Source organism: Biomphalaria glabrata, chromosome 12, assembly GCF_947242115.1.
Source record: "Biomphalaria glabrata chromosome 12, xgBioGlab47.1, whole genome shotgun sequence".
Classification (NCBI taxonomy): Eukaryota; Metazoa; Mollusca; class Gastropoda; family Planorbidae; genus Biomphalaria; species Biomphalaria glabrata.
In genome coordinates this window covers 10,363,890-10,386,603 of record NC_074722.1, presented here as the reverse complement: position 1 = coordinate 10,386,603, position 22,714 = coordinate 10,363,890, and the positions used below count along the sequence as shown (strand labels likewise).

General features: G+C 37.1%; 2 protein-coding genes across 5 annotated transcripts; both read right to left on the bottom strand.

The window, feature by feature from the left end:
• Window positions 1–304: 304 nt before the first annotated feature.
• On the bottom strand, window positions 305–6,842 carry LOC106070272 (uncharacterized). 2 transcript variants are annotated; one of them, XM_056005231.1, is made up of 5 exons: window positions 6,571–6,842; window positions 5,745–5,947; window positions 4,709–4,868; window positions 1,920–2,051; window positions 305–649 (listed from the first exon to the last, which is right to left on the bottom strand). In XM_056005231.1, exons 1-5 carry the CDS (start codon window positions 6,798–6,800, stop codon window positions 616–618), a joined length of 759 nt encoding a protein of 252 aa, XP_055861206.1. In that variant the 5' UTR covers window positions 6,801–6,842; the 3' UTR covers window positions 305–615. The 2 variants fall into 2 exon arrangements, with proteins under 2 accessions (XP_055861206.1, XP_055861207.1); XM_056005232.1 differs by having other exon boundaries at window positions 1,920–2,048.
• Window positions 6,843–9,193: 2,351 nt separating this feature from the next.
• On the bottom strand, window positions 9,194–16,376 carry LOC106070285 (phospholipase A2-like). Of its 3 annotated transcripts, none has more exons than XM_056007282.1 (5): window positions 16,324–16,376; window positions 14,250–14,425; window positions 13,384–13,543; window positions 12,079–12,231; window positions 9,194–9,440 (listed from the first exon to the last, which is right to left on the bottom strand). In XM_056007282.1, the coding sequence occupies exons 1-5, from the start codon at window positions 16,359–16,361 to the stop codon at window positions 9,323–9,325; spliced, it is 645 nt and encodes a 214-aa protein (XP_055863257.1). In that variant the 5' UTR covers window positions 16,362–16,376; the 3' UTR covers window positions 9,194–9,322. The 3 variants fall into 3 exon arrangements, with proteins under 3 accessions (XP_055863257.1, XP_013085586.2, XP_055863256.1); XM_013230132.2 differs by lacking the exon at window positions 16,324–16,376 and adding an exon at window positions 15,927–16,316; XM_056007281.1 differs by lacking the exon at window positions 16,324–16,376 and adding an exon at window positions 15,939–16,316.
• Window positions 16,377–22,714: the final 6,338 nt, after the last annotated feature.

The following is a 22,714-nucleotide window of genomic DNA, read 5'->3' as shown; positions in this document are numbered from 1 at the left end:
TGCTATATAAAACAAAATTATTAATTAGTGTTAGCCTTATTGATTAATTGGTTAATTTTTGGATCGATTTGTGTAATTTCATCGACTATGGATAATTATGTACAATTTCAACTTGATCCGAAAACGGGAAGTGAGAGAAAAAATGTGTCAAAACGTAATAAGGGGATCAAATCCATACATACATCTCTGATTCAATAGCATCTATTACCCTTTCTTTCGACATCAAACAAAATAGGCCTAATAAATCGCCAATAACTAATTTTTATTGATTCACCTCTTTTCAGGTACAATGAATAATTGTGCAAAGTTTCATCTTGATCTCAGATTTGGAAAGAAATAAAAACATGTTGAAACGTTTTACCAGACAGAGAGACACACAGAGTAAGTTGATATAAGCTTTGCTTTGTAAAAGATATCACACTGCGGATGATAGTTAACTTATCATCGTAGCTGCTCATGCCACGTATCCTGTTAGCACCCGCTTTGGTCCTGCTCTTCAATCACAAAATTCATTACAATGCACGTAAGAAATACAGTATAGATCCACTGCACATATAATTAGTTATCCCAATCCAATTTGTCAATGGGAATGTTGAATATTGCTCCTAATTGGTTTCAATATCGATCAGGTTTCACTGTCCAGGCATGACTGGGAATATAGAACAAATGAACAAATAATGTTTTGGTTTATGTTTAAGAAATATATAAGAATGAATTTTAAAAAAAGGCGTAACATTTGTTGCCTTAGTGTTGACATTTCTATAGTTGTGTCAATGTCATCATGGCCGTTATATAGTTCATCCTAACATGGTCTCGAGTCTATTAAAATCAGATACACTGTTACTATAGACGTTTTCGACATAGGGCTACCACATGTAAAATAAAATAAAAACTAGCAAGCAAAATACAAAAATATCTTTAAAAACAAAACAAAGCTTATCTTAAAGCTTAATACTGACATATTAGTTTTTTTGTTTGTTTTTTTGTATCAAACAAAATAATTAATTAATAGTAGGCCTAATTTGTTAACTACTAAGTTATTTTTTAAATTGATTCATGTTTTTGTTAGGTACAATAAATAATTGTGTACGGTTTCAATTTGATCCGAGAATGGGAAGTTGGAGAAATAACCTGTTCAAAATTTTTACCAGACAGACAGATAGAGTGAGTTGGTCTAAGCTTTATAAAAATATCAGAAGTATACAAGGAGCATATGCGTAAAGTTCATGGGCCTATTAAACGTTTTGGTAGGTTGTTATGACATGGAGACGAAAGGCCTAGGAGAGATCTGACTGGAGGTGTTGAAGCAAGCCAGAGCCCTCCATGGGCTGTAGCGCTACTGGGATGGGTGGATGGGTTTCTATAGTGAAGGTGAGAAGATAGCGATTGGTTGGTGGCTTTGCAGTGTGAATGATGCAAGATAGACGACATTGTCGTCAAGCTGTCTTGGGTACGCCAGATGACCCCAGGATGCCAGAGTGTAAAGACGTGTTTTTATAGTGAGTTAGATTTTTTAAAAATATAAGTTTATTTCATTTCATCTTTAACCTAGTGCAGTAATAATGGCCCTAATAATGGGTAATTTCCTCCATCCTTCTGTTATACAAGCTCGAGCGTTTATTAATAAAGCGAAATCCTATTCCTTATCAACATTTAAGATGGCCTACTTAAAAAAAAACGATGACCTAGTAGGCCTATTAGCCCTTAACTTTGTGTGAAGTACTAAAATCAGTGCAAAACTTCTGTAAGCCGAATTTAGATTCCATGTATTTTTATCACAACTTATGCCTCAATAAATCGTGTACTGCGTTACAGTGTTTTTTTTTCTCTCGTAATATATTACGGAAAGTTTTAGCACACAAACGAAGACTATACAAATATAGAGATATATATTAATAATTAATAAATATTTCCCCTACCTTTGGTTTCCATTCAATTGAAAGCAACGCACTCCTATGATATTGAAGAACACGTTCCCAACCATATAAGAAATAATGCTGTTCACTTTACGCAAACACGTGGCAAATTTTTCGTCACAAGTACAGTGGCTGCTGAAACATTCAATGATCAAGCTGATAGCGAAGGGCAAGTCATAAATTCGAAACTAACCTAAAGCATGCATTTAATTATGAAATAGCTACAAAAATGAAAGGCCAGTATTCAGTGGCGTCACTAGGGAGTGCGGGTGGTGCGGTCCGCACCGGGTGACACCTATCCTAGTGACGCCACTGCCAGTATTCATCCGTTTGAGTGAGAGATGGAGCAGAAACTAAACGTCTCCGTCCTGGGTAGAAACTAATGTGCGTAATGTTTGTTTATTTTCATTTCCAGTCACTAGCCAATTGTTTGTTGTAAAACAGTTTACTCGTTACGGATGACCTACTTCCTAGTCCAAACCTCCCGCAGAAAGACAGAGGATGGCAGAGGGCAGGGTATGAACCCGGGACCATTGAGACGACCGAACGACAATCCAGCTCGTATATCACACGATCAGGCAGCCTGCCTCGTGGTTTTTCTGACTTATCCCACCGGCATTGGAGCAGGTTTGTGACAGTCGATAGCCAGAATCAGACCATGGCATAAATGGGTTCATTGCGCCCGGGCCCAGGGACGATAGACACAAAAAAAGTCGTCTGATACTTTGAAGAAGACGTACAATCATAGAGGTGGGGGAGGGCATTTTATCTTGAGCCCGGAGTAACGTTCACTTCATACGTCCCTGTTGTTCATCGCTTTGCTTGGTATCTCGTAACGTCCCTTCACATTGTGGCCGTGACATCTTAGTTGATGATCTCCCCTTACAGAGACATTCGTAATATTTCAGTACTTTCGGTCCATAGACATAGATTCTAGCAAATGAAACAAAAACAAAAAAATGCACGTGATTAACGTCATCGCTGTCAAGCTGGTATTTACGGGTCTAACTAGGGGATGATAGGTATACTTAGCCGTGTGCCCCACCTCAACAGCCTAATGCAGTAATAAAAGAACAAAAGCACACCAAGTTCATAAAAACTGAACAGTAAATAAGTGGTCACCGATCGTTGAACAAGAGCAATATTAAATACTAAATCTAGAATCTAAATAAAAATAAATAATATTACGAATTACCTTTACACAAATCATGGGGTAACAAAATAATGCATTGAACACATCTAATGCATGCACACTCAATTTCGGCCATACGCCCTGTAGCATCAAATACTACAATAGGGATTACGAATCAGTAAAGGCTCCGGGGGGGGGGGGGGCGAGCTCAAAACTACACTCTCAATCATAGCTCCAAGCCTAACTCCCGTTAAAACGGGGGAAAGAGTAAATCTGAAGCGTAACCAGATTCTATAGCTAGAAAGCTCCCTCTGCTACAAGAAGAACAATTCAGGAACTAAGCGTGACGTAAGCACACACAACATTCTTGACAACAACACTCGCCCAATACAAACTACTTCCTATACATACAAACACAACTATTAAATAAGAAAAGAAAACTTTACGCGGGCACGATAATCCCCTCATCCGGGTCAATGGCGTATAGTTATATTAGCTTTTAAAGATTGTGTTTCAATATCGATGTCTATGAAGTAGAGCGCCTAAAAATCATTCATCGCACTCTCAAGATAATTCCTACCACAGGGTTACTAGTCCAATTACCTAAAATACAACCATTACTCCTTTGTAGGAAGTGTGACATACACAATTAATGAAAAACGTTGAGTTAATTCATAATTGCCTACTCCACTCTTCATGACTTTTCTCAACAGTCCAAGAGTAACCATCAGGGCCTCCTCAGGTGCGGAGGTCGTACTTTTATAATTCATAATTGCCTACTCCACTCTTCATTACTTTTCTCAACAGTCCAAGAGTAACTATCAGGGCCTCCTCAGGTGCGGAGGTCGTACTTTTATAATTCATAATTGCCTACTCCACTCTTCATGACTTTTCCCAACAGTGCAAGAGTAACCATCAGGGCCTCATCAGGTGCGGAGGTCGTACTCTTTTACCCTAAGAGTCTAGTAAGAGTCGTCTCTTAATATCTTTACAATGGTTGCTTATTGTAATAAAAAAAGAGCTTTAGAAAAAAGCAAATAGGTCTAACTTGCTTGCAAATAATAACTTAATGTCCTGATAGTAATTTTCGTTTTTATAAAGCTGAAATCAACTCGCTCAGTCTGTCTGTAGAGGTTAAAAATTTGTACACGCAGTTTCTCCCAAACTCCATCTCGAATTAAGCAGAATTTTCACACAATTATTTCTTTCACATCAAGAAACAATTTTAAAAATTTATTTGTTTGGTATCTTGAACAAGGGAAAGAAATCGTCCTTGCCAGATTTGGTGGTATAAGTTTAATTATTCCCCTTGAGGACACTTGAGCCCTAAATGAACATTTTTTTTGCATTAAAAAAAACGATCATGTAAACATTCACAAAGATACCCCCTTCTTCTCATCCCCTTTCACAACTAGTCCAGACAAGCGATAAGATCATAGCACATTGAGAAAGCTAAAAGCTTAACAAAAACAATTGGTAAAAAGAGTGCTAATCGCACGGACTTATTACGTCAAGGTCGATTACACATATAATTACTAAACTGATCCAAACTAATTGATACAATTACACTAAATATAAGTGTTTTTTTTTAAGTGTTTTTTAAAAATGTTTTGCTTGTTAGTTTCTTCAATAAACTAACCAACTATTTATAAGAACTTACATGGTGTAGCTGTTAGAGTTGTACAAGTTATATTTTGTCACCCCGGACATAATGGTGTACTCGCAGCCATCGTGTTCCCTACAGCAGGCGTCCGTGTCAGACCACAGCCCCAAATCTAACGGGTGTTTAGCTGTATCTCCTTTTCCACACCATTTGGTACCTAGATGACCAGAAAGTTGCTGAAGTCCATTAAAAAAGTGGCTAATAGAAATGAATACCCCCCCTCTCCACACACACACTTTTGTTTTGACTATTTTTTTTTTTAACTTTAGCAGGTGTAAATTTCGATTACACTCGCATTACATAATAGTAGGCCTATTCATATTGACGCATATCATAAATACTCACATTTGACTAGAGAAACATTTTTAGTATAATCACTAAACTTAGAGACACTTCAGGACAGAAGACTAATATGTAAAGTAGCAATAACACATAAAGCTCTGAACCATAGCTTACACATACATAAATATAACACTATAAAATAAAATAAAAAAGACTCAAAGATACGGTCACATTTCTGATTCCATATGCTAGGACAATTTCATGCAGGTCTTTTTTTCATAGTGCCATTAAAGCATGAACCGGGTTGCCTGAATCTGCCAGAAAATCCAGTGACTTAACTACCTAATTAACATGTAGGACACATGGATACGAGTAGGATTTCATTGTCGTCTTTTTTTGGGGGACGTACATGCGGTTTATAAGGATATAATAGACTATCTTATAGATACCATAACACTATCTTATAGATACCATAGCACTATCTTATAGATACCATAGCACTATCTAATAAATACCTCAAGTGATTTTTTTAAAGATGTAGAGGTAGACTAATTAAATGATTTCGTTGAATTGTGAAAACAAAAGATACTAATTGTAAAATTAAATTATGTCTGGCCTTAACATAAACTTATGGGCTGCCCGTGTGTCTCTGGTGTAGTAGGCCTACTTGCTAAAGGGACTGAACTTAAAAGTTATATTGAATTTATCTGAATAAAAGAAAAATGTTGATTATAGAAAAATTGTTACGCACCTGGTAAAATCCACAAGAAATTGTCCAAGAATCCCCGCTTATAAAGGGAGTGTGTCCAGTAGGCTTTGTCAATGTCTGTCTTTTTGAACTGCTGCATGTTGTCACGTATGCATGCATTTATCTTCCGAATCACTTTGAAAGTTGTTATTTTGATTTCAAGTCGTATTCCGAAATCCCGAAGTACGTCCATAGCGCCACTTTTCCTGTACATATACGTTTGAAGTGAAAACAAAATACCAAAGCCCACAAGTCAACGTAGGTTTTATAATAAAAATAAAAAAGGTAAAAGTTGATCTCTACTCTGTGGCGAATCAATGTAAGACTAAGACTTCGACTGCTTTGTTGATCCTTATTGGAAGTTTGTTGTGATTACAAGGACTCAAGGGAAGATTAAAGGAAATCTCAAAGCCCTAGTCATGTTTTCTCCATAAACTTTTTTCAAACTATCATATTTCCATTAATAAAATTTCGCTCTACCTGCCCCTTTTTTCACAATAAATTACTAAAATTTTCTATTATTTTAAGTTAATCTTGTTTGCTGACAAAGTGATATGTAGTATATAATAGCCTATAACAAATACCCTTTCAGGCATTGCAATCTATGTTTCTATGGCCGAGGTTAACGATACCGCCTTTACTTTTCCCAAACAATCAGAGTTCGGTGGACTGAGGAGCGTCCAAAAAATCCAGAAATGATAAATTCCCGTCTTCCCCGAGATTTAAAGAAATTAGAAAAAAAAAAATAACTAAAAAGTTCTAAAACAACAACAAATACACTCTAAATCACACCTTTTTCAATTTTGTTTTCAAAATGTCTAAACTGTACCTGAGATTAAATACGATACATTTTTTTGTGTGCAGATCTTTTTCCCTTGCTGGCCAGATCACCGCTAACTGACCGTCTGAATATACAACCAAGTTGTTGCTAGATAAATTTGATTGGATGATCGCGTATAAATCCTGCATAGCTGGATCAATATTTTCTTCACAAAAAACTTTCATCAACTGGCTGTAACTTAGAGTTGACAGCACTAGAACCATCATTTGTCCAGTCATTTTTAAACACTATTATTTTAAAGCAGTAACTTCTAGTTTAAACTCTAATTATGTAAGAACAAACAATAGCCTATAACACAATCGTAAAACTTAAAACTTGTATCATATTCTCATAACAAATACACACAAACACATGATATAGAAAACGTAACAATCAATTTTTGGTAATAATAAAATCCACTAAGCCTAGAAAGGTCTATAGCCTATACTGTAGACGTAATATTTTGATGAATAGATTTTAATATCGAATATTTGCTCATGTTGAAGATAGACATTTATAGGTCACAATAAATCAGCGGTTCTATACTTTTTCTTTTAAGACACGAAATCTAATACTCACTTTTGGGCCATAGTCAAGGTTCATCACTTTGGGTGGTCTACTTCTTACCTTCAGTAGGTTGAGAAACTATAATATGTACTAAATGATCAACCTCTTTCAGAAGTTTTATGACCACACCGACCTTCTAAAATTGTTAAGTTTGAGAATTATTATCAAACGTTTGTAAATACTGCTGGAATGTCTTTGTTCTATATTGCAGCTACATCACTGTCAATGAGCCAAAATGATTAAAGTAGTTGGAGGTTCATATTAAAGTAAGCCAGTCTTTATATCCATAAATACGCGTAGGAGGTAATCATCTTTTTTGAAGTAACGTCTGTATTTCATAAGATAATAACTGAGATCTAGATCTATTTAAAATAATTTTGTTTCAACCATTTTATCAAGCAATGTTGGAAGTTCAACAAGGGAAGAACTTCTTTTATTTCTGCTAAACTCATTGAACTAGGACTAGGTGTAGCAAGTAACTTTTGTTTGACTGAAGATAGTTGAGAGTTGTTGGGGGTGCGTTTTTTTATATATTATATATATTATATTTTTTTTACACTTACATAGAAGTTTCAACCTGCGAAAAATACTGCGATTAATAGGCCGATTTCGATTAATATTTTACTTTGAAATCACATGAAACGGAGAGTTCTAGACTAGCGAACAACGAAGTAGGCTAATGATGAAACACTGTTGATTAAAACCAGAAGATTTTTTAATACAACCTTAAGACGGTCTGGTAGACCAAAGTTTCAGAATTCAGTCAGAAATAATCATTACGTCATATCCCAGACTTCCTCTAGGGCGGCAGCAGGGGCTGACTGGGTGTCAAAATCGGCCCTGGCATTAAAATGCAATCCAGGCAACAAATTGTGTGCATAATAATGATGATAATCCATTTGCACCTGTCCACACGTGCAAAATTTTTAATTTGATAATGCATACAAAACTTTATCGCACACATCAAAGGCTAAAAATTTTATAATTGAATTCATTAATAATAGCCTACTATAAGCTCTTCGCCTTCGTAATATAGTATATTTTAGGTAGGCTAATCCATCATTAAGAACAATGCATAAGGCTAGTATTGCACTGTAAAATCTACTTAAGGCATAGATCTGTAACAAATGGTTAGGTGAGTCAATGACAACATACACTGGGACCCTTTTACAAGAAAATATACAATCCTTAATAGGCTCAAAGCAAACATTAGGCGACAGCCCCACCGGCCCATTGGATGCCGGTCCATCGTGTATTTACCCGAAATCCCATAAAGCCAGTCCGCCCCTGGACGGCATTTAATAAATTAAAGCTTGCTAGTCCAAGTTCGAAAGTCAAGATCATATTAATACTAGTCCAACGTGCGTCCCGAGACTTCTGAACGGACATCACAGGTATTATGTGTACAATCAATCAAAGCAATCAAAGTGTAACTTTTACTACACATGAACTACGGCTCTTATTATTTTTTAAAACATGTATGTGTATGTATTTGAGTATGGTTTGGTGTGTATTTATTCACAATGGGAAAGTAAGAAAAGGTTTGTTTTTATTTGGTTAATTACTGCAATAGTGATCAAATTAGTCTATCAACGTCCGACATTAATAGCTTTATAAAATGCACACAATATAGGCCAAAAGATCTAATTAGTCTATCCCACATTAATAGCTTTATTAGAACACAAACAACAGCTTGATCCAAATGCACACAACTCTGTGCACTGTGCACATCTGCCAGACCTTACAACCAATGCGAAGTTAATTTTATATGTAGGCCTACTTTTGGATATTTGACGTACGACCATTGTTACAAAACTCGAATGAAAAAAAAAACAACAGATCCTTTCTTAAGAAAGTATCCTTTCGTTTGTTTGTAATAGGCGATTCAGGTGACTAACATTGCGCTTTCATTTCATTATACAGTCAACACTTTGTGAATATTTGTTTTTCTTGGATTGTGGTTCATATGGATATTCTGCCTTGTAGGAAGTTTGGACTACGGCGTATTAGTCTTTATATATGAAAGAGCGTCTGAAACTTAATAAAACAAAACAGGCTAGACAAATCACTAAAAAAAACATTTAATGTTAAAGATTTCTGATACTTTGATTATGATCCAATCAGAATAATGAAAATAAGATATACAAATGTTGATAAACACAGCAATTCTTTGCTGACATGAATATGTTTATTTTCATCCCAAGAGTGACCCCAGCCAGCCTGTTACAGAAACGTTTCCCGCCAAAACCTCGCTGAAGCTGTGCGCCGGTCTCCCTTCATTAAACGGTTTAGGTGATACAAGGTATGCAGTTCTGCAAAGACACATGTTATTAGAGAATTAAAATGGTGTTCATTGTGTATGATTCATTTCTTCTAAAGTGACACTTTGCTGTTACATTTTAAGGCACGCAAAAATAAAGAGAAATTTATAATGACTTAAGTATAAAAAATAGAATCTATATATTTACACAGCGCAATGTACAAGTGTTTAGTTTACTTGATTACAATAATAAAACTTTTTAAAAAAGTGGGGGGGGGGGGGGGGGAGAAGACAAAACCCCACATATCTCCCTCAACAATAAGAAAAGTTCTAACTTTTCTTATGAATATTTGCGACATTTTGTGAGTGTTTAAAAGGCTTGGTGCGCTCTGTCCTAACAAATGTTTATATGCTCATTTAAGACTTCATAAGCATGCCTATGTAGCCGCCAGTACGCGATATTCGGCAATGACCGCTTTGGCGCCAGAAATTCTGTCGATGTTTTAGTAAACACAAAACATTTTGTAATCAACATTTTTTTATTAAAAAGAAACAGACGTGAACATTAAAAAAAAATCACTTGATTAAAAAAAAAAAAAAAGCATTTCACACCGGTTACGCTCGTCAAATTGTTCCCATGCTATATATATATTGCTTATATCAGGGGCGGACTGGGTGACAAAATCGGCCCGGGCATTTCTATACCATTCGGACCATAATTTGTATATCATCCAATTCTACCTCTACTCAAAATCATAATGTTAAGTTTGATAAATTATCCATTTCAGACCTTGCGATCTATGGGGCAGAAATTGTACAGATCATCTGTTTCTGTAGATGTTATTTGCTTTTGTGGCTCACGGTTTACAAGCCGGTGTCTTGTGGCCAGCACAACAACCAACCACCTTCACTTTTCCCCAACTAATGTCAGGGTACCCATTATAGCTGGGTGGATCTTCTCCGGGGACCCCTCGGTTCGTAAGCCAAGCTTTTCCACTCAGCCACCGCGCCTCTTGTTTACGGATATAGGCCATTACATTAATTCGGAAAATGTGTTCGATTAAATAAGTATTACACTGTACAGTCTGTAAAAGGTTTTATTCTCAACACGACGCTCAGATGGTCAATGTTATAAGAGAATACTATAAAACTTTTAACAATTCAATACGTGTGATAATGACATCCATGCGGCCGTTTCGGTGGCCTTCCCGGCCCACTTTGGGTACCGGCCCACCGGGCATTTGCCCGAATGCCCATATAGCCAGTCCGCCCCTGGCTGATATAGACCCAAACTTTCCCTCCCCCCTGTTTTTTTTTAGAACTACCGAAAAACGTGCCGCATTTTAACGATACTTTTTATCCCGTGAATTATTGTATCTGTTACAACAAAGTGGCACGCTCTCTTTCTCTTTCATTCTCTCTCTCTCTCTCCTTCTATTTTCTCTCTCTCTCTGGAGCCCCCTTTTTATTATTTTTTTCACCTTGCATATCGTAATCTTCTCTTAAATAGACTTTTGCTTTAAATTGAAACGACCAGCTTGATAACGCCCCGTCCCGAACACACACACACACTCGCACATGCTTTTGGCCCATGAATTCTTCTATCGCTTTTACTTATCCGACCCCCCCCCCCCATAAACACACACACATGCACCAATCCGTGCACTACAAAAACGCTAGTTCTAAATACAATTTTTTTCGCCTTCTCAATTTAATATCGAACTATTAAATATAGAATTAATGTCGTTTTTTTTTTTTTACATCGAAGAGGAAGGAAATGGAAATGCAATTTGACGTAATGACAAATTAAAATTTAAAATTGAATTAGGGAAAAAGAAAGAAAACTTGCTTTAAAATTTTAGAAGTGTTAATTTTGTGTCATTTGTAGTTATGCTTTAAAAAGCACTGCGGCAAATATCGAAAATAAAACACGAAGGTTTAATAGAAAGCTTGCGTGTTTTCGTCAAATTGGGAGCTGCAAATATGTCTAAGCCGCGTCTTAGCAAGTACCCCAAAAGGTAAAAATGTCATGCGAATCGTTTGCTAGTTTAAGAGATCTCTTGATACATATACCAGTCAGTGAGGTGTATTTTTGCTCCTGTAACGTAGATTGGAGCACAATTTAAAAATTTATTCATCTTTTAAAAGACGTATTTAAATCAATTATTCTACAATTGTCTACAATATTTAGCCGCGAAACATCTGTCTCCAAAATTGCGTCGCCACGACTTTCTGATTTGGTAAACGCTTTACCTAAATGGCTACTAACCACTGTGCCTGCGAAGCACTTATATATGAGAATCGAAAGTTTTATAGTTACCAATTGTTAGTTTCAAACTTTAAAGCGGCGTCCTATTTCTTTCTACAAAGTATTAATGAGACTAATTCAACTTGTACGATTCCCAAATCATTCAAGTACAATTTCTTTCCCTTGTTTGATACCAAACAGAGTAATTGATTACCTCTAGTTAATTCATTGACTGAGTTTTTTAATGGATTGGTTGATTTTATTGATTTCTTATTGATTCTAGTTTTGTCAGGAACAAGAAATAATTTTGTGCAAAATTTCATCTCAGGTTATGGGAGAAATGACGTGTACAAACTTTTAACCAGACAGAGTGAGTTGATATAAGCCTTGTAAAAAAAAAAAAAAAGGCGTATGGTATGAAACTAATTGTAGGCCTACCTACCTGCCCAATGAGAAACCTGCTAATGTGTTTTCCTGTATGGCCATGCACCGAGTTCCTACCACATTAAAGAACAATACACCAACAGCTCTTGACGTGAATGTCCCGACGTTCTGAAGGCAGCTGCGAAGCCGTTTATCACAGTCACAGCTACAGCTGCTCATTAAAGTAATATATTACTTCTAGCTCATAAAAATATTTTTGTGATACTTAGGTACAAATTATCATTTTCTTGTAATCTGATTCTTTTCAATATATTTTTGTTTAGTAGATAAATACCAACGTTAAAGAGAAAAATATAAGCAAAATAGAAAAAAAACTAGTCGACCGGCGGCGTAGCATACGCCACTATTTTGCAGGGCCGCCCTTAGGCCACTGCAACCTATGCGACCGCAGAGGGTTCCGCGCTTTCATAGGACACGCACTAATTCAAGGTGTATAAATTATTAAATTGAACCATTTCCCGCGCCCTCCGGTTGATTTACCAGGAGCTCCTGGAAATCTCCCGAAATTTTAAAATATACGAAAAAGTCCTTAAAATATACGAAAATATATAGACAAAAATTATCATTTTGAGATGTCATGCAATATGGAAAACGCCAATCCTACGCGCGATAAATAAAAAACGGCATTATACATTAGCCGTAATTTTGTAATCTGGTGAAAGAAGCTTCTCGCGCCGCAATTTCGTGAGATTTCCAGGAGCTCTTGGTAAATCGACAGGAGGGCGCGGGAAATGTGTTTTAAGTTATAAAATGATTTCATTTAATAATTTATACACCTTGAATTAGCGCGGGTTCTATGAAAGTGCGGGTCCTATGAAAATGCAGGGCCCACTGCGGTCGCATAGGTTGCAGTGGCCTAAGGCCGGCCCTGCAAAATAGCGGCGTATGCTACGCCGCCGGTCGACTAGTTGTAATATAATGTATTAACTGGGGAAAAAAAAGCAACAAATCGTATTGTTTAGAATTGATTTTTTTTACTGACGCCTCTCACGAAAATAATATCAAAGATTCAACTTAGTCTTAGAAATTTGGACGAGGTCATTTAATTGAATAATAACATTTATTAAATAATGGCAATAATATTGATTAATAGGCCTAATCGAAATGCATTTATAACTACAATGCAAATACAACAGATTTGTTAGGCCCTTGAAAATAAAAGAGACCGTTTTCGAGTCCCCTACAGTTAGAGAACCGTGGAATAATTCTTTTCTCTGCGTTTAAACATTTCACTGTTTAAAACTAGCAAAAGAACCCGGTTTTGACCAGGATATATATCTAAACTTATAGCAGTATTACTCACATCGTGTACTGCTGATCGTTGAGTATTCCATACTTTGACTTCCCGGGCAGGATAAACTCGTCACAGTGGTCGTGTTCCCTACAGCAGATGTCGGTATCATTGTAGAAGCCCAGGTCAGTATAGTTAACTGCTAAAGAACCATCCCCGCACCACTTGGTACCTGGAAACAACACACACTGGATCTCAATGTAATCATCATGTCATTTATTATATACTTACATTGAAAGAAAAGAACGCAGGTTGGGGTTAAAGAAATAGAAATATTAAAATTTCGTTCTGCTGGTGTATTGTTAAAAGAAACTCATAATAAGTTGTTTTTTTTTTTAAATTAAAGTTCTATGTTAAAAAAATATAGTAAACTATATGGGGTCTTCAACTTTTAACACTGTCCCATTGGCCATTGTGATCCTGATCCGAATCTAGTCATTTGTGATGCGTTCTTAGTATATAATACCTAGAATCCTTTTATAGCTTCTCAATTCCATTGTTAGGATGCTCATCTCTAGTTCTGCAGTTAGCGTCCAAAATTCGCAAACATACGAGAGTTTGGCCATGACCAAGGAGCTCATCAGACTGATTCTAGAGTTGAAGGCTATGCCTTTGTCTTACCAGATTGTTTTGAGGTTTGCAACTGCTGCTGTTGACTGTGCAATTCTGAACAGTAGTTTTGGTTTGGTTACTACGTCTGAGACGATAGCTCCAAGGTGTTAGAAAGTACTGACACTTGCCAGCTTTTTGCCTCCAATACTGATGTGTCTATTTTAAAGCGCTGCTAGCTATTGGTCATAATGTGTGTTTCTTCGGCATTGAATAGAAAACAAAACAGATTAGATTTAGTAGGCCTAGTTGTGCAAGAGAAATCTAACCTGGATATATTCCTTCAAGAATATTGAAGATGCTTCGTCTTCGTAATAAGTGTTTGTGTGTATTTGATTCTATGCTGTTTAACTGGCAACTGTTGGCCATCTCTGACAACGACAAAGTGTCCAGCATGTAGAAGTTGTCAAAGTTTTCTTTCCAAAATGTTGACTTGAAGTCTTTTCTGAAGACAAAAAAAAAAAAACTATATTGTCTTTGTAAAATGTGTACTAGCTTAAATAAAGTTAAAAAACAAACTCTAATGCTTAATCAAAGCTTTCGTGAGGACTTTATCAAAGCAGATGCTAGGTCTATAAAGACTATAAATAAATGATTTGTTTTTACTGGAAATAAAGTATTCTTTTTTTTTCTGATACTATTTTATTTACAAATTTAAACTATAATTTAAAAATCTCTTGTCTAATAGTAAACATACTTAAATCTCCCCCAAAAAATGTTCAAAGAGAGTATGTGTTTCCCACAAAATCAAATGCGGCCTCGAAATGTCTGTTTTGGTTAGTAATGCAGGTAAAGGGTTAGGGTTCAATATTTTATTTTCAGCACGAATAATGAGCTTTAGAATACTTAAGATGTCACCAGAATGGGTTTCTGCAATTCAAGAGTGCAAGCAAACCCTAACCAATACCAAAAGCTATCATCACTCCATATTGTTTGGTCGACTGACGTTGTTATTAGTACCACACTGTATTACATAATAATCATAAGTATTCAATGGACTGATTGGTGTGAAGATAAGGTTCAGTTTGACCCTAGCCTAACATGTGATTGAATGACCATCTAATCCACTGTTTCCCAAACCTTTTTCTTAACGGAACACTTCGAACAGTCTGAGTATTTAGAGGAGCACTTTGCTATTTTTTTTAAAGAAAAATTGATTCACCTGGTGGCATACTAGTTAATTACACCAGTAGTTCGTGGACTTTGAAACATCTATTCATGCCTCGCGGAACACTACGGTACCGGGGAACACAGTTTGGGAAACACTGACCTAATCTACGGTTAACCTACGGAAAATTGTACTGTAGAGTGACCATCCATTTTGGAAGAGTTCCTTCCCTTTGTCAAGTGTCAAAAAGGCTAATGGCCTCTTGAATACTGATGATAATAAATAACAATCTTAAGTTAAGTACCCCTAGCAGACCTTACGATCTATAGGGCATATGATGTAAAGATCATCTGTTTCTATGGCCGACAATTAGCCTAACGAGGGTGTCATGTGGCCAGCACATCGAATAACAACTTTTTCTTTCCACGACTAATCTCAAGTATCCATTAGTGTTGGGTGGACACTAAACACTGCTTATTCAATCTTAGCTATGGTCCAACTTTAACTCACGGTACCCAGCTGCGGGAAAGAAGAGGAAACCGTGTCTCATATTCTTTTTGACTGCCCCAGACTTGCTGATCTCCGTCTCGACAGGTCTGGGAAACCACAAATTCTCGACCTGTATGGTGACATGTATGCATTATGCAAAACAGCAGTGTTTTTGTCCAGGGCTTTTGCAATAGAGGATTTAAGCCTCTCAAGCCCAAACGGAGTTTGCCTACTATTACATGTATGATGTATATCATTCAATCAAGCTCTTTTGCACACATATCACATATTTTACGTTGTCCAATGCCAAGAATAACTGAATAGGTAAATTTTTCTATTTCCATCCTACCGTATATCATACACTGAGCAAGACGAATTGCTAACACCAACAAAATTCCAAACCACTGCTGTTGTCCCATCTGTGTAGACAGTTGGTCCACATTCAGTTAATTTCAACGCAGATAATAATAACAACATCGTAATCATGTTTGTCTTTATCATTAATATATCTCCAAGAATCACTTTGCTTTGTACACACGCTTTTATTCAGACAGCAATATGTCCACACTTCATAACATGCGTTAGACAATGTAATATCCATGTGCATTGATTGTACACATACAAATCTCACTTTATATAATTATATATTTATAAAAACTTTGGCAACTTTTTTTTGTACAAAGCTTCAATTGTATGCGAACAACTAGTAAAGAGAAGTACACAGAAACTAGCCTGCTTGCACACACACACATCGTGATACATAAATCATTTCTTTGACGCACATCCTTCACGAGTTCTTTGTAGTTCTCAAAGTTTGACGAAAACATTTCCTTGGCCTTGTGACCCATGCTTTCCTTTGTATTACTTATATATTTAAGTGGGGTGTTTCTTACGTAGCAAATTTAGAACCTTTCCAAAACCTTTCTTTCTCGGGATTAAAAATGAGCACCAAGAAGAATGAAACAATAATCTGTGTGCAGCGCCCATAAGATTACAAAAAATCTGACCAAAAAAAAAACACGGCTTTCTCGTAATTAATGTAACAATTCCTTGTTTAAATTAATACACAATCATCGAGACAAATTGCACGTGCAATCCATGAATCCTGGAATTTTTCTTTAGCAACGAAATGCCTTAGCTCTAGGTAACCTATAAGGAACCCCGCTCAGTTTTTTTTTCTTTGTGTGTACCGAGTTAATGTATTATGCGTAGGCCTATATATATATATATATTTCAAATTTATTCACGTAGTGTTTCACAATCATTTACTAGTGGCCTCCAAAACGAAAAAAATAACATGTAGGCTTAGACCTATGCCTATTTCTAGATCTTGAATCTTTAAAAAATCCAAGAAAATACTAGCGAGTGTGGGAACAGTAATTAGTTTCTAGAGATAGGGATTGATCTTTAGGTCTTAGCGATTACTTCAAGCGAGATCAGTTAATAAAAAAAAATGAGTTGTAAAATAAATTTAAAAAATAAAGTTCTTTGCGCTTCTCCCGCACAAGTCAAACCATTTTGAATTCGATTGCTTGTTTTACATGTTTCGAATGTCCTTTAGAGTTGAAGCAGCCTTGCCCAAGCCTCCCTTAGGACGACAGGTTAAGGCAGCGGGCAGTGTATGAACATGGAGCCATCAAGAATAGCAAACGGCAGTCCATCTAAAATCGGCTCATCTTATTGGCTATCTACATAATCGGAAATAAATTCACTTAGATCTAGTCTAAAACCTAGAATATAGATCTAGATCTAAATCTATTACGAAACACTTGACTAAATGTATCTTGGTTCAGGTTTTTATCGCTAAATGTGAAGTCCACTTCGATGAACACCAATCGCCATTACGGGATTTTGAAACAGCCATAGTACATTGTCTCACGTTGACAACTTCGGTATAGATCACAGGCGTGTGACAGTCATAGTAATAAGGGGAGCTATGTGATGCTGATTTTGATTTGAAAAGGTTGGCTATGAAATCCTTCAAAGTAGCCTATCTTTCAAAGCAACAAGTTTTAACTTCCTATGTCATTTATTGACAGTAGAAGCTGTATGAAGTAAAATATGTATATATATATTGTTATAAACCTGGTGGTGGCACAAATGGGGGTAGTGGTGTGTGTGTAGTCAGACGACGCAAATCGCCCCAGGCCAGCGCTAGACGAGCGGTCAACCGTGACGAGTTACGACGGTCAGCCGAGTCGAGTGTCAACAGGACGGTTCGGGAAGGATCGCCGTCGTGAACAGAGCTCATGAGCGTCACGAGAGTTGTCATCTGACCAGCTAGAACGTCGAGCGACGTTCTGTCCGGTTCGAGAAGGCCAGTAGGGACCCTATATAAGAGCGGAGGTGTCGCAGTCAAGACGGTTCAGAAAAGGGGCTCAATACAACGAGGTTCACGACAGAAGGTCCACTACAGCCCGGTTCAATACAGTCCGGTCGACTACAGCACAGTTCAACGGTGCGGTTCTGTACGGAGCATTACGACGGTTCAGTGCGGAGTACTGTCAAGTACAGTTGAGACGAACGGCGTCTTGATCTTGGTCTGCGATCGAGTCCGACACAACGAGCCTAGTGTGTGAAGTCAGTCCTGAACTGTTGAACCCAGTGCAAGCCCGGAACGAGACGGAGAGGCCAGTGCAAGAGTTGATACGGCGGTACGGTGTTATCGGAGAGATATTTGTACAGTGTACGTGTTGCCAATTGTACAGTATTGGTATTACTTATTTAACTATTAAAGTGTTACGTTACTTTGGAGCCCTGAGTTGTCAAGTTCTTTAAGTTGGTGGTGTAATGTGCAGTTTGCAGAGAGCATGGATTGCGAGTTTCGTAACAATATATATATATATATATATATATATATATATATATATATATATATATATATATAATGAAACGCAATACTTCCTTTATACGGCGACTGTTTTTCTCTTAGTAACTAATGAATGTTAGATTAAAAAACAAAGGCACATTTTTTTACCCCGCCCCCCTCCTCACGACAAAGAGGAGCGTCCAGGTTCCACCTTCCACATTTTCTCCACCCATCTAGACCTATTAAGCCACCCATCATGAAGTTCTGACTAGAGGCATTGTAAAAATATTTTAGGGTAAGGGTGCTTTGGATGACATACCTTTTCTTGACGTAGATAAAGGCGAACAACTGAAGACAATAATTACACCGAGAATATTTTAAATAAATAGTTGAAGATACCATAAATTAATTAAATTTAAAAAAACATTTTTTTTTGTGTAAACGAAAAATTGCATCAAATTTTGTCTTCAATCATTGTTTCACACATATATCACGGATCAAGCAGAACTTTTGAACAACTATTTCTTTACCTAACTAAACAAGAATCAATAAAAACAAAACCAACATCAATTAGTTAATTAACTATTAGTAATTGAGTACCAGGTGGCCGAGCCTCGCTAGTTCTAAATGGTTTTTGTACATGGCGATTAAATATAAACTTAAGTCCTCCTACAGTCTAGACAAACCACAGCTCACGTCGTGTCGTTTTACAATGCATCTTTTGCGTAAAACGGCTGTATTATTATTGGCTTGGAAGAAAGTCTTCGCAGTGTAACTTCTCAAATGGTTGCCTTAATTAGCACAGAAGAATATGTAGGAACATCGAAATTTCGATTACAAGATGCTCTTGATAAACTCAATAATTGGTCCTAAGACTGGGGCATGTCCAATAACACAAAAAAGACAACATATACCATATTCTCACTCTCAACAAAACAACAAACAATAAAATTAACATTAGATAAGAAAGCTTTAGAAAAAATGACAGTCTTACTTATCTTGGAGTCACCTATGACCCGAGACTAACCTGGAAAAACTAAATAGATAAAACACAGAGTAAAGGCATCCAGAAACTATCCCTCTTGAAAAAATTAGCTGGCACAGATTGGGGAGCTAATCACAACATCCTGAAAAAGACCTATACCAGTTATGTAAGACCTGTACTAGAATATGGTGCCACAGCATGGGGCTCAGCAGCCCAAACCAACTAAGAAAAATAGACAAGGTTCAAAATATTGGTCTAAGGATAATGACAGGAGCAATCAAAACAACACCCATAAGCCCTAATCTCTCTGGATGAAAGAAGAGAAATAAAAATCCTTTCCCAATTCACTAAGTTGGAAACCTTGGAGAGGCACCCACTCAGAACAAAAATCCACAAAACTGGCACAAAAAAACCGTCTCAAAAGGACCAATTTCATACAGGAATTTCTAAACCTAAAAAAAAAAAAAGAAAAAAAAAAACACCAACATGAAAAAATTACTCTGGAATCCTCGATACACTATAATGAATGTCCACCCTGGGACGAAAGCCCTCTTCCTACTATAAGGGACCATATTGAAAACATAAAAAGAAAATCTGATTACAGACCAACAGAGCACAAGGAAATAGTGAACTGTTTTCTACACACCAATTACCCTAGCAATCAGTGGATCAGAGTTTACACGGATGGCTCATCCCATAAAGCCACCACAGATGGAGGAGGTGGAATACTTAAGGAAAACTAGAAAAATCCATTGCAACTGGAGAGCTCTCTGACAGTCACAGAGCAGAAAGGGAAGCACTAGCACTAGCTGCTACCATACTAGCAAATCATCCAAGTTCCCCTCACACGTCAGATTGTCTTTCTAACAGACGCGAAAACAACCCTCCAAAGCTTGCAAAACTCTAATTCCCCTTATATCAAAAACCTCAGAACAGCACTTACAAAGCTAAACAACAACAGCAAAAAATCTGTTATTCAATGGATACCAGCTCACATACAACTAGCAGGAAATGAGAAGGCTGACACACTCGCCAAGAGTGGGAGAACAAACTCACAAGTAATCACTGCACTCTATCCAGAAGAAATGAAGAAATTAATTGTAGATAAAATAAATGAGAAATGGACGAGCTCCCATCCAAATCACAAGAAAGATGACGCTTACTATCCCGACAAGATCAACGTCTAATCTTTCGACTCAGGACCGGACACAACAGAATGCGACAACACATGTACCGGAAGCTCAAAATTGGAACCAGTGAAATCTGCCCATGTGGAGTATCACAAGAAAATGCCGACCACGTCCTCCAAAACTGCTCTCTCTACCAAGAGGCCCGTATAAGACATTGGCCCCAAATCACCCCAGTAGAAAGAAAACTATATGGAGAGCTCCCTGATTTGGAAACCACTGCGCAGTTCATCTCATGTATTGGTCTAGTCATATGAAGACTCCAACATAAAAATGAGAACGATGAAGAAGAAGAAAAAGAAGGTTACGATCAGACCTTTAATATTGCAATTAGTATATTCATTATGGCTTTAGTGCGAAACATCAACACAAATCTCTACGTAATAGGGTAAAACAGGCACTTTGTGACAAAGTAAAATGGTGCATTTTTTCTTAATAAATGTAAACCATTGCGTTAGTTTTCTAAAGAAACGTTTCCGTGGGGCACCACTGTTACACCGACCACCTTGCCTTGGCACATGTTCGTCCCCCATATGGGATACGTGCCCTGCACAGCGTAACTGTCGGACCATAAGAAGTTTCTCTGTACAGTTCATACCGGCGTTCTATTATTTTATTTAGACTTTATTGAATATATTTTATTTGGTTAAAATGTCCAAAAATGTTACGTGATAACAAGGGTAACGCAAAGAACAAAAGAGACTTTGTTACTAAATTTTACAAAAAGATAAATTATTAATTATGTGATGTCGTTTTATCGTCCAAGCATAACATTTCTACGTTAGCTGCAAGATCGATTCAAAAGGTTCTTCATGATTATGTTTTTTACGGCAGTAAGGATGATCTTAGGACAACAAGCCCATTACAAACTTGCATGAACTACTGTAGCTTTCCTCAAGCTGTGGCTACTAATAAGGATCTTTTACCGTTTTTTTAGAGTGATGCGTCTGCAAAAAATATCGAATAAAAACTTTTTCAAGAAGACATTTCAAAACGTCTCTACTGACGTCACTCATTTTGAATGGGCAGAATGATCAAATTCTTTCTTCAGAATGGTCTAAATTCTTTCAAGTGTTTAACAAAAACAAAAAAGTTCGCGGCAAGGCTTCTTACTGAACATGAAGATGATCTTTTAGACATACGTGTGCTATATGTACATTGAACATACCTCGTATAATAGTATTGGCCAATGCTGCCTCTTCCTTTAATAGACTTAGTTGGAGCAACTTTTTCTAACTAGTATAAACAGTGCGCTCAGATTCCAAGAAAATCTTTATCGGAATGACCCACTTCGTTATAATTTAACATTGACATGGACTCTTGTTACTATCGGAAGAAAAATACGACAAAAGCTGAGAACGAAGGAAAACGCTTGGAGGAGGGCGCCAAAGGTACAAGATTGAAAAACACTGCTAATTTGCCTCGAATTTCTCTCACGCTTCTTAATTAAATTTTATTTGACCTGCAATCTTCTTACTAATAGAAATTGTACATGATAGACTTAATTAATGAAAATGAGTTTATGAAGCTCAAAAATGCTGAAAACTGCTTCGCCCCAGGACATGCATATTATGCGTCGCAGGCAGCGTAAGTGAAGGCTATTTAATCTATGCTCTTGACGCATGTAAGTTGCCCAGCTCTCACTAGCCTAAAGAAGTGTGCTCAGAACACAGGCATTGTAGACTAGTCAATTTGTTATTTTCCCAGAGAGTTTTGCAATTTCTGCAGAAGCCTTTCCTATTCTTTTTGTCAGCTCAGTGTCTAAATCTAGGTTGCTGGCTATTGTTGTTCCCAAGTAAGTGAATTCCCACACCACCGTGTGTGATTTCCAATATGTATCGCTGGTATTTCTGCGACGTCTTGTCCCAGAATTTCGGTCTTGGAGAGGATTATTGTAAGGCTAAACTCTTGACAAGCAGCTGCCAAAGCATTCACACGCATTTGAAATCCTTCTTATGAATGAGATATGAGTGCCGCGGTTCCTTAATCAAGATACGCCCTCTTTTCGTTTATAGTATTGTTATGACTTTGCCATGCGCACCGCCATCTAAGATAGTGCAGAAAGAAGGTGCGCACTATCAGTGACCAGACAAGTCGGATGTTGACATAAGAGACTAACGATTTCCGCCCAAGTAGAGAGCCAATATGGAGATGCT

Bases quoted from the DNA above. Each gene is read 5' to 3' on its own strand.
- LOC106070272 (XM_056005231.1), bottom strand. From the start codon at position 6,800: ATGACTGGACAAATGATGGTTCTAGTGCTGTCAACTCTAAGTTACAGC. The intron at 4,869-5,744 runs GTGCGTAACAAT...CTGGTCATCTAG, and splicing joins TTTCTTGTGGATTTTACCAG to GTACCAAATGGTGTGGAAAA. The intron at 650-1,919 runs GTAGGGGAAATA...CTATATTCCCAG, and splicing joins CAATTGAATGGAAACCAAAG to TCATGCCTGGACAGTGAAAC.
- LOC106070285 (XM_013230132.2), bottom strand. From the start codon at position 16,078: ATGATAAAGACAAACATGATTACGATGTTGTTATTATTATCTGCGTTG. The intron at 13,544-14,249 runs GTTAGATTTCTC...TGTTGTTTCCAG, and splicing joins TCTTGAAGGAATATATCCAG to GTACCAAGTGGTGCGGGGAT. The intron at 12,232-13,383 runs GTGAGTAATACT...TTTAATGAGCAG, and splicing joins AACGATCAGCAGTACACGAT to CTGTAGCTGTGACTGTGATA.